Here is a 17,572-nt window from a genome sequence, read left to right on the forward strand (position 1 = left end):
CAAAAATCTTTGGAAGTACTTCATGCTTCCACAGGATGAAGAAAGAGGTAAGAGGAATAAAGGGGAATTTCAATGAGACTTTGGGGGACAAGGAAGCCCTGCGCTAACTCCTAGGCTGCATATAAAGCCTAGTGTCTTAAACATAATTAATATTGAATCAGTGATGCTAATTAGCATAACTTTTGACTGAAGATGCACCAGAGGGGATTGCTGATGGCCCACTATCCACCAAGCGATTGGAGGAATAGGCCTGAGATGATGGTTATATTTCTCTGCTTTATAGGCCATGAAATTAATGACTAGAACAGAACTTTGGCATCGTGTTGCTTTTCCTTAATTTTCCTGTCCTTTAGGAAGTCACATTGAGCTTTGTTCAGGAACTTGCTGGCCTTGTCACTATTTATCCAGTAGACAATACTTTAGACTCACTTCCTCAAAAATCTAAGAGCTTTGAAATTGGCTATAGACAGGTGCAATGTATGTAAAGCAGTAACACCTAGGGGAATTGTATTCCTTGTCTATAATTGCAAGGACGTTTACCAGGCTTCTGCAAAATACTGGAGTTGCAATATAGATGTTCTGCTGCTGCTGCTGCTAAGTCACTTCAGTCGTGTCCAACTCTGTGTGACCCCATAGACGCCAGCCCACCAGGCTCCCCAGTCCCTGGGATTCTCCAGGCAAGAACACTGGAGTGGGTTGCCATTTCTTTCTCCAATGCATGAAAGTGAAAAGTGAAAGTGAAGTTGCTCAGTAGTATCCAACTCTTAGCGACCCCATGGACTGCAGCCTACCAGGCTCCTCCATCCATGGGATTTTCCAGGCAAGAGTACTGGAGTGGCGTGCCGTTGCCTTCTCCATAGATGTTCTGGTAATCTCCATAAACTACCAAGGAAAGCTAGCATTTGAAGTAGCTACCAAGATTTTAACCACTGTTGAATTGTTACCATGGTCAAGAATATGTTCTTATAAAAGAAATCTTTATCCTATTAATACTTGTTTAAGACAACAGCAAAGTCATGTTGTGTCTGGGATGCTACCACCTGATACTGCTGGACAGTGAGGGTGGCAATGAAATTCCTTCCAAAATCTACCAGAAATATCTACCTCCTTCTGTTTATACAAAGGCAGTCATAATGGCTTTTGCTTCTGGCAGACTGAAATAACATGGGGGCCTGTGTAGAAACACTTGGAGTCTACAAAATGAGCTTTTAGTTTATCCCCTGGTAGTTAATTACTATACCTCTAGGTCAATTAAATGGCTCCTAATCACTCAGTTGTAACTGTGGTTTCACTCACAAGCTGTGTGTGGTAATTCTAGTTTACTTGTTTTCTTAAGTAAAACTCAAACTGCCGTGTACATGAGATCCAGGATAATGATGAAAACTGAAGTAGGCCAAAGTGGGCTATATCATTAAAGCAATTTCATCAAAAGCTTCTTATTGTAAATTGCTGTTATACTGTTAATGTCCTCTTGGTTTCTCCAAAGATCATTTCTAAAAACACAATAAAATAAAAGGAGCAGTTTACTTTTATAACTTTAGCACAAGCATTCAAAGATTTGCATGATCCAAAATGAGACTAGAGGTACAAAGTCCACGGTGGTTGTGTGTATTGAAGGAACAAATCCACCCTGGTCCTTGGGGGACACAGCTGAATCTATTAGAGGTATTTGTTGTAATTCACATTCTTTCATGCAGTACAAGGGCTTCCCAGGCGATGCTAGGGGTAAAGAACCCTCCTGCCAGTGCAGGTAGAAGTTAGGAGATGATGGTTCGATCCTTGGGTTGGGAAGATCCCCTGGAGAAGAGCATGGCAACCCACTCCAATATTCATGCCTGGACAATCCCATGGACAAAGGAGCCTGGCGGACTACAGGGTCGCAAAGAGTCAGACATGACTGAAGCTACTTAGCACACACACAGCAGTATATTCCCAGTTGCCAAAAAGTTATCCCTCCAGCGGTATGTTTTTACACAATCTCGGTGCATCATGTTATTCTAATGTGAATGCGTTACTTATAGCTCTGGGACACTCCAGCAGGGGCTTATGGTCACTTCCTCCCCAGTCTTGCCTGTGAATCCTACATCTGAGCAGAGTGAAACATCTGTCTCCCCTACCCAGGAGAGCCAGCGCCCCTGCTTTGTACATTCAGCAAATACCTACTGAGCATATACACTATATAAGATAACACTAAATACCAGACAAGGTAAATAAGGACCAGCCCGGTACTCAAAGATGTTAATATCCTGTGAAGGAAATAGACTTTAGAGCAGTGGGTGTTCCCCCTCCTTTTTGCTCATGGCATTTTGTTCTGTGGGTATCATCCGAAGGGGATGTGCAAAAGAGGATTCCTTGAAGCATTCTTACTGGAGCTGGTGCCTGAACTGGGTCTAGAAAGTTGTGAGGAATTTGTCAGGTCGATCACGTAGAGGGCAGAGATGTTACCAGACAGAGGAGAGAGCATGAATGAAGGCGGAAACAGTGGCTTTGTATTTGCTCGCTTGATTGACCACGTGGATAAGGATGCCATCAACCGAGAAAGAGACCATAAAACGAGAAAATGGGATGCATGCTGGAACCCCAGCTAGATTCCTCTATGTTATTGTCACTGTTACTGCCATCACATCCTCCTCAAACTATATCACCCTTATCCATTCCCCTAATATAGTCAGCAAGTTGATGAAAAAGCCACATTGCCTCTCTGAATGGATCCGGTGGAATGTTGTCTTCCTCACGTGTCGCGTGTTCTCTTGGATTATTTTGCTTCCTGTACTGTACTATTAAGTTATAAAGAAACTCATGACCCACAAGTCAGGAAGCTTAAATTGGCCAATAATCACAAAATATTTAATATTAGAAGGGTATTTTAAACGTATGCTCTAAAAAGCGCTAGATCCACATGATTTTATAGGCAAATTGTTTTAAACCTTTCAGAAAAAAAACAATTCAAATGTTAATTAAACTATTTCAGAGCATAGAGATCTAAGGCAACTTTTTCTGAAGCAAGTGTAACTACAGTCCAAAACCTGACAAAGAAAGCACAGTAAAAAGATATCTTGACAAAATGGCTATATAATTTATTTAAAACAATAAAGGTATAAAAATACCTAGTAAAAGCCTGGAAAATAACGAGAAAAGAATAATTATTCTAGATACTAAAACATAAAGCTATAAAAATTAAAACACTGCAGGGCTTGGACTAAATCACAAATCAATAAAATAAAAAATAAAGAGTACCGAAATATGCACAAATATATGTGGTTATTCAGTGCAATAATGAAGAACATCAAATATGTAAAAGAAGGATAATTTTTCAATAATGGTATTGGGACAGTTGCCTTATACTATTAAAAATATGAATTCATTTATCCTTACTTCCAAATAAGTTCTAGATGGATAAAATAACATACTATAAAAAGACACATTAAATATATTAAGTCAAAATATGAGTAAACAGTTTTATAACTTTTAATGGGAAAGACTCACCAAGAAAAAGACTAAATGTCCATGATGGCAGTACTGACACATAAATTCCATAACCAAAGCCACAGTGAAAGGTTAAAACCCAGCTGACAAACCAGTTACAACATTTATAATGGATTCAGTATTCCTAACGAAAGTGTCCTGATTAATTAATTTTTGAAAACAGATGTGCCAATAGGAAACAGGCAAAGGAAGTGAACAGGAATTGACAAACTTGCATATCAAAGAAAGAAAGAGGAATGGCCTATAAGAATGCAAAAGGTATTAAACTTTGCTTAACTTAAGGATTGGATGGCATCACTGACTCCATGGACATGAGTTTGAGCAAGCTCTGGGAGTTGGTGATGGACAGGGAAGCCTGGTGTGCTGCCGTCCATGAGGTTGCAAAGAATTGTACATGACTGAGCAACTGAACTGAAGGAAATGCAAAGTTGTGACTATAGTAAATGATTTTTTATGACCTGTTAGAGAAGACCTGATGCAGAAGCTCAAGCTCCAATACTTGGGCCACCTCATGCTAAGAGCTGACTCGTTGGAAAAGACCCAGACGCTGGGAAAGATCGAACGTAATAGGAAAGGGAGTCAGCAGAGGAAAAGATGGTGAGATAGCATCACAGACTCAATGGACATGAATCTGAGCAAACTCTAGAAGATAGAGAAGGACAGCGGAGCCTGGTTAGCTGCAGTACGTGGGGTCACAAAGAGTTGGACGCAACTTAGCAAATGACCAAAAACAAAGAGAAGCAAAGATGAAACAGTTCTGTACTATCCACTGTTAACAGTGTTTGAAGAGAGGAACATGCTCATGCACTGTTGGAGGGTCACAGTTTCAGAGGCAACGTTTATCAAAATGTGGAGTGCACTCTATCAACCTCTCTTCAGTTCAGTTCAGTTCAGCCGCTCAATCTGACTCTTTGTGACCCCATGGAATGCAGCACGCCAGGCTTCCCTGTCCATCACCAACTCCCAGAGCTTCTTGTGCATCGAATCAGTGATGCCATCCAGCCATCTTATCCTCTGTCATCCCCTTCTCTTCCCACCTTCAATCTTTCCCAGCATCAGGGTCTTTTCCAAGGTGTCAGTTCTTGGCATCAGGTGGTCAAAGTATTGGAGTTTTAGCTTCAGCATCAGTCCTTCCAATGGGTATTCAGAACTGATTTCCTTTAGGATGCACTGATTGAATCTCCTTGCTGTCCAAGGGACTCTCGATAGTCTTCTCCAACACCACAGTTCAAAAGCATCAATCGTTTGGTGCTCAGCTTTCTTTATAGGCCAACTCTTACATCCATACATGACTACTGGAAAAACCGTAGCTTTGACTAGATGGACCTTTGTTGGCAAAGTAGTATCTCTGCTTTTTAATATGCTGTCTAGGTCGGTCATAACTTTTCTTCCAAGGAGCAAGCATCTTTTAATTTCATGGCTGCAGTCACCATCTGCAGTGATTTTGGAGCCCAAGAAAATAAAGCCTGTCACTATTTCCATTATTTCCCCATCTATTTGCCATGAAGTGATGGGACCAGATACCATGATCTTAGTTTTCTGAATGTTGAGTTATAAGTCAAGTTTTTCACTCTCCTCATTCATCAAGGGGCTCTTTAGTTTTTCTTCACTTTCTGCCATAAGGGTGGTGTCATCTGCATATCTGAGGTTATTGATATTTCTCCCGGCATTCTTGATTCCAGCTTGTGCTTCATCCAGCTGGCATTTCTCATGATGTACTCTGCATATAAGTTAAATAAGCAGGGTGACAAAATACAGCCTTGATGCATTCCTTTCCCAATTTAGAACCAATCTGTTGTTCCATGTCTGGTTCTAACTGTTGCTTCTTGACCTGCATACAGATTTCTCAGGAAGCAGGTCAGGTGGTCTGGTATTCCCGTCTCTTGAAGAATTTTCCACAGTTTGTTGTGATCCACATAGTCAAGGGCTTTGGCATAGTCAATAAAGCAGAAGTAGATGTTTTTTGGAACTCTCTTGCTTTTTTCCATGATCCAGCGGATGTTGGCAATTTGATCTCTGGTTCCTCTGCCTTTTCTAAATCCAGCTTGAATATCGGGAAGTTCACATTTCATGTACTATTGAAGCCTGGCTTGGAAATTTTTGAACATTACCTTGCTAGCATGTGAGATTAGTGCAGTTGTGCAGCAGTTTGAGCATTCTTTGGGATTGCCTTTCTTTGGGATTGGAATGAAAACTGACCTTTTCCAGTCCTGTGGCCACTGCTGAGTTTTCCAAATTTGCTGGCACATTGAGTGCGTCACTTCCACATCATCATCTTTTAGGATTTGAAATAGCTCAGCTGGAATTCCATCACCTCCACTATCTTTGTTTAAAGTGATGCTTCCTAAGGCCCACTTGACTTCACATTCCAGGATGTCTGGCTCTAGGTGAGTGATCACACTATCTTGCTTATCTGGGTCATGAAGATCTTTCTTGTACAGTTCTTCTGTGTATTCTTGCCACCTCTTCTTAATACCTTCCACTTCTTTTAGGTCCATACCATTTCTGTCCTTTATTGTGCCCATCTTTGCATGAAATGTTCCCTTGGTATTTCTAATCTTCATGAAGAGATCTCTAATCTTTCTCATTCTATTGTTTTCTCTATTTCCTTGCACTGATCATTGAGGAAGGCTTTCTTATCTCTCCTTGCTATTCTTTGGAACTCTGCATTCAAATGGGTATATCTTTCCTTTTCTCCTTTGCCTTTCCCATCTCTTCTTTTCACATCTATTTGTAAGGCCTCCTCAGACAGCTATTTTGCTTTTTTGCATTTCTTTTTCTTGGGGATGATCTTGATCCCTGCCTCCTGTACAATCTCACCAACCTCCATCCATAATTCTTTATAGACCAACTCTCCCCGTACATGACTTCTAGAAAAACCATAGCTTTGACTAGATGGACCTTTTTTCACAATATAATGTCTCTGCTTTTTAGAATGCTGTCTATACTGGTCATAGCTTTTCTTCTGACATCAAGTGTCTTTTAATTTCATGGCTGCAGTCGCCATCTGCAGTGATTTTGCAGCTCAAGAAAATAAAGTCTCTCACTGTTTCCATTGTTTTCCCGTCTATTTGCCGTGAAGTGATCTAGAAATTAACAATATCCAAACCAGTATTTAAGGGTAGATTCAACGCTGTTGACTTCAGCATTTTGTACAATGAAAAATTTTTAAATGCCCTAAATGTTTATCAGAAGGAGATACAGTCTCTCTTAGGAGATAGAGAAATCTCTTATGCTGAAGAGTGAACTGAGGGAAGTTGGTCAAGTGTGAGACTGTAGGGAGATGTGGGGACTCTAGAGAACAGGAGGGCGGTTCCTTTCTCAAGGGCACTGCCTCTCAGCTCCAGCTACTTGTTGCTGTGAAATTGCAGAACTGAGCTGGGCTGCCAGGTTTTCCAGTTTTCTGTAAAAGAAGCTGGAAATTGGATTCTGAAACTTAGTGACAAAAGAAAACACCATGTGGCTTTTATTTACACATATATGTCAAATTTGACTTACAAAACGCCAATTTGTGCCACCTAATTTATACTCTGAAATACTATATAACCATCATTGTGGTAGATGGGTATACTGGCCCCACACTGGCTTTCCCTTCTATGAAATGAGTTGATGTACCCCATGCTCTAGAGCTTCCCTGGTGGCTCAGTGGTAAAGAATCTTCCTGCAAGGCAAGAGAAGCCGGAGATATGGATTCAATCCCTGGCTCAGGAATATCCCCTGGAGGAGGGCATGGCAACCCACTCCAATATTCTTGCCTGGAGAATACTATGGACAGAGGAGCCTGGTGGCTACAGTCCATAGGGTTGCAAAGAGTCAGACTTAGTGATTAAACAGGCACAGGTATATGTATTAAAGAAAATTCTGGAGGATATACAAAAATAGTTGATGGTGATTTTCTTGAGATGTGGAGCTTAGGACAGTTTTTACTTCTGTTTGTGTATTTTTCTGTATTTTTTATTTTCTATAACAAATCATCTTTGTAGAAAGAAAATAATTAATATCCTTAGAGGATTGATGGTTGAAAGAAGCTCAGGAGCCACATAGATAATAAAGTCATCCCATTAGAAGATTTCTCCCCCTAAAAAAAGTAAATATCTGTCTTCTCCTAGAAACTTGATTGTAGAGCCAAAACTAGCCAGGGAAGTCCCCCAAAATAATCAAAATGCAGAGATTTGCTTATCGGGATTTTATTATATTTTTTTTTTTTTTCCAGGAGATGGTGAGGTTTATTTTGTCTTGTCTGGATAGAGGTTTGATTTGCTCTCGAATGTTCCAGGGTGGAGAGAGACTAGGAGAAAGCACAGAATGCAGAGGTCTATTTGGTGTAATCTCCCTCATTTTCATCTTCACCGTCAATGGCAAGAGCAGCGTATTTGCTTGCCGAACTGAACTTCGAGGCTGGATTTTCTTCAGCTTTCTTTGGCTCAGGTGCAGATCTGGAGTCGTGATCCTTTTTGCCATCTTTCCTGTCTGCCTCCTTCCAGTGGTCTCTGTTCCCTCCGTCTCCCGGACCACGGCTGGAGTTCCCACTTTGGCCTTTTGGGGCACTCACCCCATCTACTTTATTTTCATCTTTCCTTGCTGATCCTTCGTCAGATGGTTGAGCTGGAACTACTTTCCCTCCACCACTTGTAGGGGACTGCTGCTCTGTGTCTGAGCTCTGAGATCGAGCAGGAGGGTTAGAACTTCGCTTCACCCAAGCATTCTCCTTTGGCGGAGGGGCTGGCATTACCTTTAGAGGCTGCTCAGGTTTGGGAGGCTTAGAAGTTGGAGACTGACAGTCTTCCTCTTTATTGGGGGTTTCATTTTCTAGAGACTTCTCACTCTCTCTTCTTCGTGCATTTCTGCCAGATGTGGCTGAGGTCCCAGTCTGTGATGACTCACTTCCTGTCCTTGATCGTTCCCGTTCCTGAGTTTCTTCACTTCGCCAGCTTGGGTGTCTCTCCCGAGAACGTCGTTCTAGTTTTGGCTCGTCCAGCTGACGCTGCAGTTTCTCCTGTTCCTTCTGTAGCCGCTGTTCTACTTCTCGTTCTCTAGCAGCTGTGTCAACAGGCTTTGCTCCTCCAAAGATAGAGGCTGCGCGACTGGACTGGGAGGTGCTAGCGGAGGAATCATCTTCCTTAGGAGTACTCCGAGGCTTTAGGTTCAGTTTGGGTCTTTGGGGGGGACCTCTGTCATCCCGCCTATAATCATCCCGAGAGTAAGCATCTCTGGAACTCCACGACCGGTCATCTCGTCTGTCGTATCTGTCTTCATAGCGGTCCCCGCCTCCTCTGTAGTCGTCATCCCTACGGTACCCGCTACCGAACGCTCTTCTGCCACTGCCTATCCTGGAATCGTAGCCTCTGTCATAGTCTCTGCCACCTCGGTCATCATAGCGATCTCGGCCCCCGTATCGATCCATGTCCCGGCGTGGGCCATCACGGTAACTGTCCCGATACCCATCACGATATCGGTCTGAATCGTAACGATCTCGATACTTGTCTCCAAAGCTATCATCACCCCTTCTAGGCGGGTAGTCATCAAAGCTGTCTGCAGCAGGACGGGCCCTCCAGTCTGTATCTGTTTTGTCAGAATCACGATTTCTATCTCGGCCAAAAGAACGATCATCCCTGTCTTTATCCTGTGCTTGATCAGCAACGTCCACTCGAATTCTCCTGTTACCTAGAGACTCTTCGTTGAGGCTCAAGGCACTGAGCAAGGAATCCAGGTCCTCAAACTCAGCGTAACCAAAACCTTTTAACCTCTCAGGATTGCTGGGCTCACGCGGTAAACGCACCGCACTGATATTTAATCCTCTAAAGAATTCCTTAATGGAGTCTTCTGTCACATCATAGGGCAGGTTCCCTAGGAAAGCAGTGTAGGGTGGAGATTTGGGAAGACGGCTCCGGTCGATATTGGGTTCCCGAGCAGCCCGTGGAGCAGTGGGAAGGATGGAACGGTCAATTGGAGGTGCCCGATACACATCATCATCATTACTATGCCAAGTGGTTGAAACATCCCCTTCCAGATCGTCTGTTTCATCAGCCCAGCTGACTGGTTTGGGGACATAGGTGCTGCCTCCACCAGTCCCTCCATCCTCAGCCAGAAAGTCTGTTAGGGAGATAGTCTTCCCCTTCTTATTCTTCTTTTTTGCTGAGGCCGCCATGTTGGGAGAGGGAGAGAGAACGCAAAAAGGTGGGATTTTAATAATTATTCTAAACTCTAATAACTTTAAGACAGTGTGGTACTGGCACAATACAGGTATATGAACCAATAATGAAATGTTCAACATGTGTACATATCTAGAAACTTGATTCTTGATACAAAGCTAGCAAGTGTGAAAGAAATGAATGTTCCAACAACTGGTGTTGGAAAATTGGCTATCCAAATTTGAAAAATGAAACTGGACCCCTGCCTCACATAGTAACTCAAAATTAATGTCACAAGGCTTTAAAGCTTTAATAGGAAAGGTAATATAAAACATTTCTTAGAAGACAGTCTACAAAAGACTTTAATGACTTTGGAAGAAGGGAGGGATTTATTTAATATAAAGCTCAAGCCATGAAAAAATGATTAATTCAATTATGTTATACAACTTCTGTTCATGAAAAGACTTCATTAAAAAATTAAAAGTTAAATTAAAACATAGGAGCTATTAAAAATCTGCAACTGGCAAATATTTTTATTTAGTAATTTTTGAGTGCTTACTGTGTGATAGATACTGTACTCAGAATTTTGCCTATATTAATGAACTTCATTTTCACAACTACCCTGTGAGACAAGTCACATTGTCATCCCTACTTTATGGATATCACTGAGGCACAGAGAGATTAGGAAACTTGCACAAGTCCACACTGTAGGTGGTAATTTGGGATTTGAACCCAGGCAGACTTGCTGCAAAGTTCGTTCTTTTAGCCACTTGAACACTGTGTTATACTTCCTCAGCTATAGTAAATAAAGTATGATGATCCAAAATATATAAAGAACACCTACAAATCAATAACAAAAAGACTAACTACAATAAAAAAAGGGCAAAAGATTTAACATTCACATCACAGAATAGGAAATATCAGTGGTCAATAGTCATGTGGATAATGCTCAGTTTCATTAGCCATCAATGAAATGTAAATTAGAACTACAAAGAGCTATAATTGCACATTCACCTGATTGGCCAGGATCAGAAAGTTTGCCATATATTGTAACATCAGGCATACAGGGACTGTAAATTGATCAATATATTAAAGTCATCCTCATAAGAGTTAATTAATTGGTATTTTGGTCCTACTATCTAAAGTCTTTGTTAAAAAAAAAATCCTAGCTCTCTTTAGGCCACATTTTTTTTTTTAATCTAACATGGGCACATGAAATAGTCCCATTAAAAATGGAAGCAGTATGTTTCAATTTATAAAATATGCTTATGAAGTTCATTAAATGGCTTGTAAAATATAAAATTAGTCTTTAAAACTTGATGGAAAAATTGAGCCTCATTCAAGTCTATTTTCATTAAGTAGAGGGTACATATTTGAGTGAAAAAAGTATTTAACTTTTTCTGGAGTCTAATTAAGAAAGATTTTTATACTTCTTTGGAGGGGTTGACAAACCAAAATAATAACTGTGAATTAATTGCAGGGTTTTAGACTGTGTTTTATTAATAATTGAATCTGAGGCCCTTTGCCTCATTTCTCACTGTTCCTTGTATGATATTTACCTTAAAATATTGAATCAGTAACAGAAGTGTCAGAAGATTAGTTCACCTCAAACCAATGTGTATCTTTACCACCGGCCTGCACAACAGTCTCAGTGATATTATTATAAGAAGGCCAGAGAGGAAAGATTTTAAGAAAAAAAAGAGGCTTCTTGTTCTAGAAAGGTTCCTAACATCAGTGCTAAAAATCATCATGTTTAAACTATCATGGTCATAGTGATTAAAAACAGAAACAAAAGCCTCCCCTGCATCCTTCAGTCCAGTGCTGCAAGAATTAAGTCTGAGAGGCGGTCCCTGTCCAGTTTGTTTGAGATATTGATCTGTGAACCATCGGATGCTAACAGCAGCTCATGGGGCCCGAAGTATAATAATAGGGTAGATTATGTTTTCTTTTCCACATCTGCACGCTGAGATTGTTTTGGAGATCTTTCAACTTTGCTCATTATAATCAAGTTGTACCAGCCTTTGTTTTAATAAGATTCTAATCTCGAGGTCTATCCTTCACGTCAATGACTTTACACTGTTAATTGCTTTCTTGTCCTCCATTAAATTGCGGTTGCAATTGCTTCAACTTAACGGGCGATTTGTGCTTTGTATTCTGCCCCATGCTCTGCAGACACACTTACTAACATCATCTTCCTAAAGAACGAAATTACCTATTATCCCTTTAATTTTGATGTACTTTTTTATGTATTTGGTTTCTAGCTAGTGTCCAACCAGGAAGCTACATATTATATTCTTTTAAAAAAAAAAGTGTTTTTTTTTTAAGCAACCTAGCATGGATGGCCAGAATTTATTTCTAGACAGAACTCACAGAGTACATTCATTTATTGTTTTATAGGACCAATTAAATAGACAAAGGGGTCTATTCTCCCCTTGATACACAAGAGTGACTTCCATTAACATTAATGGAAGGGAAACACTTGCATAGAGATGAGTGGAGCCATCATATTAGAAAGCGAAAAAAAAAAAAAAAGAATCTGGCATGAACGTCTCCATGTTTTTCTCTAGAGAAGCTGCACAAAAAGCAAACAGCTCAATTCACAAATGTGTTTTCCCCCTACGCTTTCTGCTTGTTGTATATTAAAGAAAATCAGTGAATAATTTCAAGGCAGTTCCATCCTCCACAAATCAGTCGGATGTGAATTTGTTATTTTAGCACAAATGATACAACTTACAGAAGGAACTCAACAATGAAAAGCAGTCGGGAGACTTGACAGGTTATTGCTGAGGCAGAGTCCTGTGAGACCTGCTTTTGGAGGCAGAGGTGAAAGTAGAAATTGGTTACCTGAAGAACTCTGTACACAGAAACTGAATTTTCAGGGGAGCCAGGCTGTCTATGTCAGGCTTCTCTTCTGACACATCTTGCTGGAAACCTATCAAAATCTGGAAACTGCTCCTGACTTTGCAGGGTAGCCTCTGAATCAGTGATCCTCTTGCCCCACTTGTGTGCCTTATGAAACCTTTAAATGTTAGACTGATATAACCTGATGCAAATTGGGCAAGCTTCTCTTTCATCATTTTATTTTCTAGTTAATTGCCTGGGAGGCAGATTATTTAAAGTGTGACTAGGTCCCCATGCCATCATCTTTCCTTTGAAAATATTGAGACATTCATTTTACATCTGGCAGATGTTGAGTTTACATGGGATTTTAACCTTCAAAGATGAAAGCAGCCCTTCTGAGTAACAGCCCTCTCCTTGGTATCTTTCAATCTTGTCCTCCTTCTCCTTAGCCTGGACTTTGACTACAAAATCCAAGCTCCATAGTATCATTTTCTGCCTCCTTTCTTGTTACTATTCATACTGACCTGGAAAATGCTTCTGAGGTGTTTCCTGCTTTAATTGCTTCCTTTCTCAACTGTAACAAATTCCATGCTTCAGTGCATTACCTTCAGCTTTCTTTGGAGCCAAAAGAGATTCAGCTCCTGTAGCCAGCATTCTCTTTTTATTTAAAATGTGACCGTATCCCAGTCCTTTATTAATCACTTTTAATATCTTCTCCCTTGTCTTGGGATCCAATTCAACCTTGATCTACTGTTGTCAGAATTCCCTAAAGAATCATCCTGTTTATCCCCTACTCATAACAAAGCCCTGTTTTTTTCATCCTCAGTATTGTGAAGTGGTTTGAGAAATGTATCCAAGGAAAATTGATGTTGGAGAAAGTAGGGAGGACAGTAAAGAGGCCCCATAGGCATTTTATTTTAACTTTATGTTTTTAAAGTACTTTTATTTCCCCCTAATGTCCCCCATTAGGGCTTCCCTGGTGGATCAGTGGTAAAGAATCCGCCTGCCAATGCAGGAGACTTGGGTTTGATCCCTGGGTCGGTAAGATCCCCTGGAGAAGGAAATGGCAACCCACTCCAGTCTTCTTGCCTAGAAAATCCCGTGGACAGCAGAGGCTGGCAGGCTACAGTCCATGGAATTCCAAAAAGAGTCGGACACAGTTTAGTGACTAAAACAACAACGTTTCCCAGTGTGTTAGTTCAGGTCTCCTAAGAAACTGACACCAATATGAAAACAGATGTACAAGAGCTTTATTGGGGGAAATGCCTGTAAAGGTACGTAGAGTAAGCATGGATGAGTAAGGAGACACTTAGGCCTGGATGTACATCTGACACCTGTGAAAGGGGAGGGGGAGGAAAGGATGATTGGGTAGGCCCGGCACCATTCTCAGAAAGCTTTGGAAGGCCAGTGGGAAGGTCGTCAAGCCAGTCACCTGCTGGAGAAGTCCCTCATCAGGCTGGAATGGAACTGCACTGCTACTCACCATGCTCAGCAGTGGCAGGGAGCAACCTGGGAGAACCCTGGCATCCTGAACATGGTGATGGACCCAAGAGGTGGCAATTGAGGCTGTTGGGCAACTGTGTAGGAGATCAAACTGACACCTTTTTAGGCCCCCACACCCAGCTGTTTATTTTCCCACTTGCAGAGTAGTTACTGCCCTCAGGGTAAGATACCAGCAAACAATCAGAGCAGTCAGTTCCTTCTGGCCAATCTCCCAGTACCAGCTATTGTTCTTTAGAGAATCATCATGGGATCCCTGCTGGGCAGTGCAGATCTTTCCCCCACCGAAAGCTCGGAAATTGATGAAAACCATACATCAATTAAATTAGCTCCAAGGCAATGCTGTAGTCAAGGCTGAAAATCCATTTCCTGTTCCCCATTTCAAATTATGTATAGCCATGTTTCTAATAGAGCACATAACAGGTTGTAGAGATCAAACACCATTAAGTCTCTTTAATAAGACTGCCAATATGAAGATGCCCTAAGTTTGAATAGAAATCCACTCCCATTTTTCAAATTCCTGCAAAGACATTTAAGTCCAAATATTTAATAATTTTACAAATTGAAATTCAAAGTAAATGAAGTCTGCTATCAGGTTCTCTTGCCCTACTGAATTAAAATTAAAAATTCCAAAAAAAAATAAAGAGTTCACTCTCTCCAATATTTTATGTTGTTCAGGGCCAACTACTGGGGTTCTTGATACCTACGGGAGCTAGAGTTTCTTTAGCAGCTTCATTGTGGACTCTCCAGAATTAGGATGGATGTAGTTTCTTCACTGCTTCATAAATTGCTGGGTAATTTTGAAAGAGTCCATGAAGTTCATACAAACCTTGAGATTATTTCAACGCTGACCTCATACTTATCCATACTAGACCTTGAGCTGGTCCCCAGCCTCTAATGTAATTATCCCATCCCCCAAACCGCAGCAGAGATTCAATGGTAAATTAGTGAAGGGTAGGTGGAGAAAATCTTGGTTCTAGTCTCCCAAGAATTCCAGGCCATTTATGCCTAATGCCCAGAATCCATGACCTGTGAGAATAAATTCAACTGGGAAAAATATTTCCATAAGAGGTTAATTAGGCCTTATACATTTATATCTATGGGGCAAAAAATCCATCTGTTTAAATGTTCCACTCCAGTGAATGTTCTTGACCCAGGAGTTCTCTTTTCAAACACTTATCTTGAGGCCAAGAACTATGTCTGTCCTGTACACCATGGAATTTCTGGCACCCAGAACTATGCCTAACATAGAGAAGGGGCTTGATAAATAATTGTTGTAATAAAATGGAATATAATAGAATATAATTCCCACTCATGTCATTCAAGCTTCTATATGACCTTAGTTGAAAAATAGCCTGGTTTACAAGGTGACCTGTTAAAATATCTATTATAATTTACAACTATGTGATGCAGGAATTTCTAAACACTATGCAAAAAAGGAAAAGTAGAAATAAGTCAGGCTCTGAAACCAATATTACTCTGACTGTCATCTTTAACCTCTGATTTAAAATTCATCACTGTAGCCATTTTCATTCATTCATTTTATGACAAATGTTTACTGTTATAACTGTTTAAATGGTTATAAACAAAGCATATTTATGCAAGTAAAAAAAATCATTTAAGAAAGTGTGATCTTTTTAAAGCTAGTTTTCTGCTAATAAAGTTTGAAAATCGCTGATTTAGCAACAGTAAAGCTGGCTTAGAGCCAGAGTTTTATCTGGATTCAAATTCTCTGTCACAACATATTTGAGACTCAGGTAACTCTTTTGTAAAATGGAAGTGATTATATGTAACTCAAAGTTTGTTGCAAAAATTGAGAGAACTAAGTAAAATCTTCCAAGCCCCTGGCACAGAGCAGCTCTCTATATGCCTTTATACAGTGGACAATACAAGACAGCAAACAAAATAGGCACTTATTTTAATTTTATTTTCAGTATTTGGAGATATTTTCCTTATTTTAAATAACTTTAACTATAACTGGGTAAAACAGTTTTTATTATTAAAATTAATGACTTTCTACTGTTTTATGTTATTAATTTTTTATGCCTCTGCTCCAGCACATACCTCTCACTAGACTTTCAGTGCCTTAAGGTTAAGGATTGTGTCCTAGTCTTCATCATCACAATGGGGGCCTATAATCATACTCAGTAAACTTCTGAATAAATACTATTTTTTAATTCAGCAAACACATGAATAACCCTTATATGTATCTGTCTCTGCTATGATCCTCTGAGATAGCTACTCTCATCACACCCGTGTTATAGATGGGGACTCAGGCACAGACAGCTTAAGTGACCTAACTAGAGTCATAGGGCTGAGTAAGTGGTGGAGTCAGATGGAGCTCAACGTTGCCTCGCTTCAAAGTCCATTCTCTTGATCCTTACACAGTGCTGCCTCCTTTTGATGAAAGTGATGATCATATCACCCAAAAGGGAGTTGCAATGGCAAGCTGGCTGAATTAGCAATCGTTCAGTACTAGACTTGAATTGTGGTTTCCATAGTAACCTTCACTCTTCGTTCTTGGGATGTAGTTGTTCAGTTGCTCAGTCCTGTCCAACTCTTTATGACCCCATGGACTGCAGCATGCCAGGCTTCCCTGTCCTTCATTATCTCCTGGAGCTTGCTCAAACTCATGTCCATTGAGTGGATGATGCCATCCAACCATGTCATCCTCTGTCACTCCCTTCTCCTGCCTTCAGTCTTTCCCAGCATCAGGGTCTTTTCCAATGAGTAGACTCTTCACATCAGGTGGCCAAAGTATTGGAGCTTCAGCTTCAGTATCAGTCCTTCTAATGAAATTCAGAGTTGATTTCCTTTAGGATTGACTGGTTTAATCCCCTTGCTGTCCGAGGGACTCCCAAGAGTCTTCTCCAGCACCAAAGTTTGAAAGCATCAGTTCTTCGGCACTTAGCCTTCTTATGGTCCACTTCTCACGTCCATGACTACTGGAAAAACCATAGCTTTGACTACATGGACCTTTATTGGCAAAGTGATGTCTCTGCTTTTTAATACACTGTCTAGGTTTGTCATAGCTTTTCTTCCAAGGAGCAAGCGTCTTTTAATTTTGTGGCTGCAGTCACTGTCCACAGTGATTTTGGAGCCCAAGAAAATTGGATATGTGTGTTATAAAAGAAGTATTTGTCTAGTTGAGCTCCCTGTGTTGTGGGTGTGGTCTTGATACATGGAACCATTTTATCTATCAGTACTGTGAGCACAGTGCCTCAGGCGTAAGGAAGTATTTATGAAAGGAAAAAAAAAATTCTACTGTAAAATAAGAGAACTACAAAACTTAAATTAAGGAATATCTAGGAAATGTAGTAGAATGCCAACTTTGTTAATTATTCAATTTCACACTCACAAACATTTCAGTACACTTGCAAACAGTCTAGATTTGCTTACTTCATTAGAATCCCTGAGTAAGCAGGATCAACACTGAATCATCATAATCACTCGTATGTTCCATGAGATATTATAGTAAATATTTTCAAATAAAAATTATAGAAACTTTTCAAATCCTGTTTAATAAATATTTCATGTCAGTATATTTTACTGTATTTGGTGTGATGTGTAGCGGGATCTATGAAGGTCTTAAAATAACCTTGTAATGACTCGTT

At 40.4% G+C, this 17,572-nt stretch overlaps 2 protein-coding genes across 2 annotated transcripts in view; one reads left to right on the top strand and one right to left on the bottom strand.

Annotated features, from left to right (window-relative positions):
- The window catches only part of ATRNL1 (attractin like 1), a 795,857-nt gene that overhangs the window by 733,600 nt on the left and 44,685 nt on the right, over positions 1 to 17,572 (top strand). The gene's annotated exons all lie outside the window — the stretch shown is intronic.
- On the bottom strand, positions 7,695 to 9,647 carry LOC128067666 (eukaryotic translation initiation factor 4B-like). Its single transcript, XM_052660646.1, has one exon. It carries the CDS (start codon positions 9,632 to 9,634, stop codon positions 7,802 to 7,804), a length of 1,833 nt encoding a protein of 610 aa, XP_052516606.1. The 5' UTR covers positions 9,635 to 9,647; the 3' UTR covers positions 7,695 to 7,801.

The sequence above is a fragment of the Budorcas taxicolor genome, chromosome 23 (genome assembly GCF_023091745.1).
Source record: "Budorcas taxicolor isolate Tak-1 chromosome 23, Takin1.1, whole genome shotgun sequence".
Classification (NCBI taxonomy): domain Eukaryota; kingdom Metazoa; phylum Chordata; class Mammalia; order Artiodactyla; family Bovidae; genus Budorcas; species Budorcas taxicolor.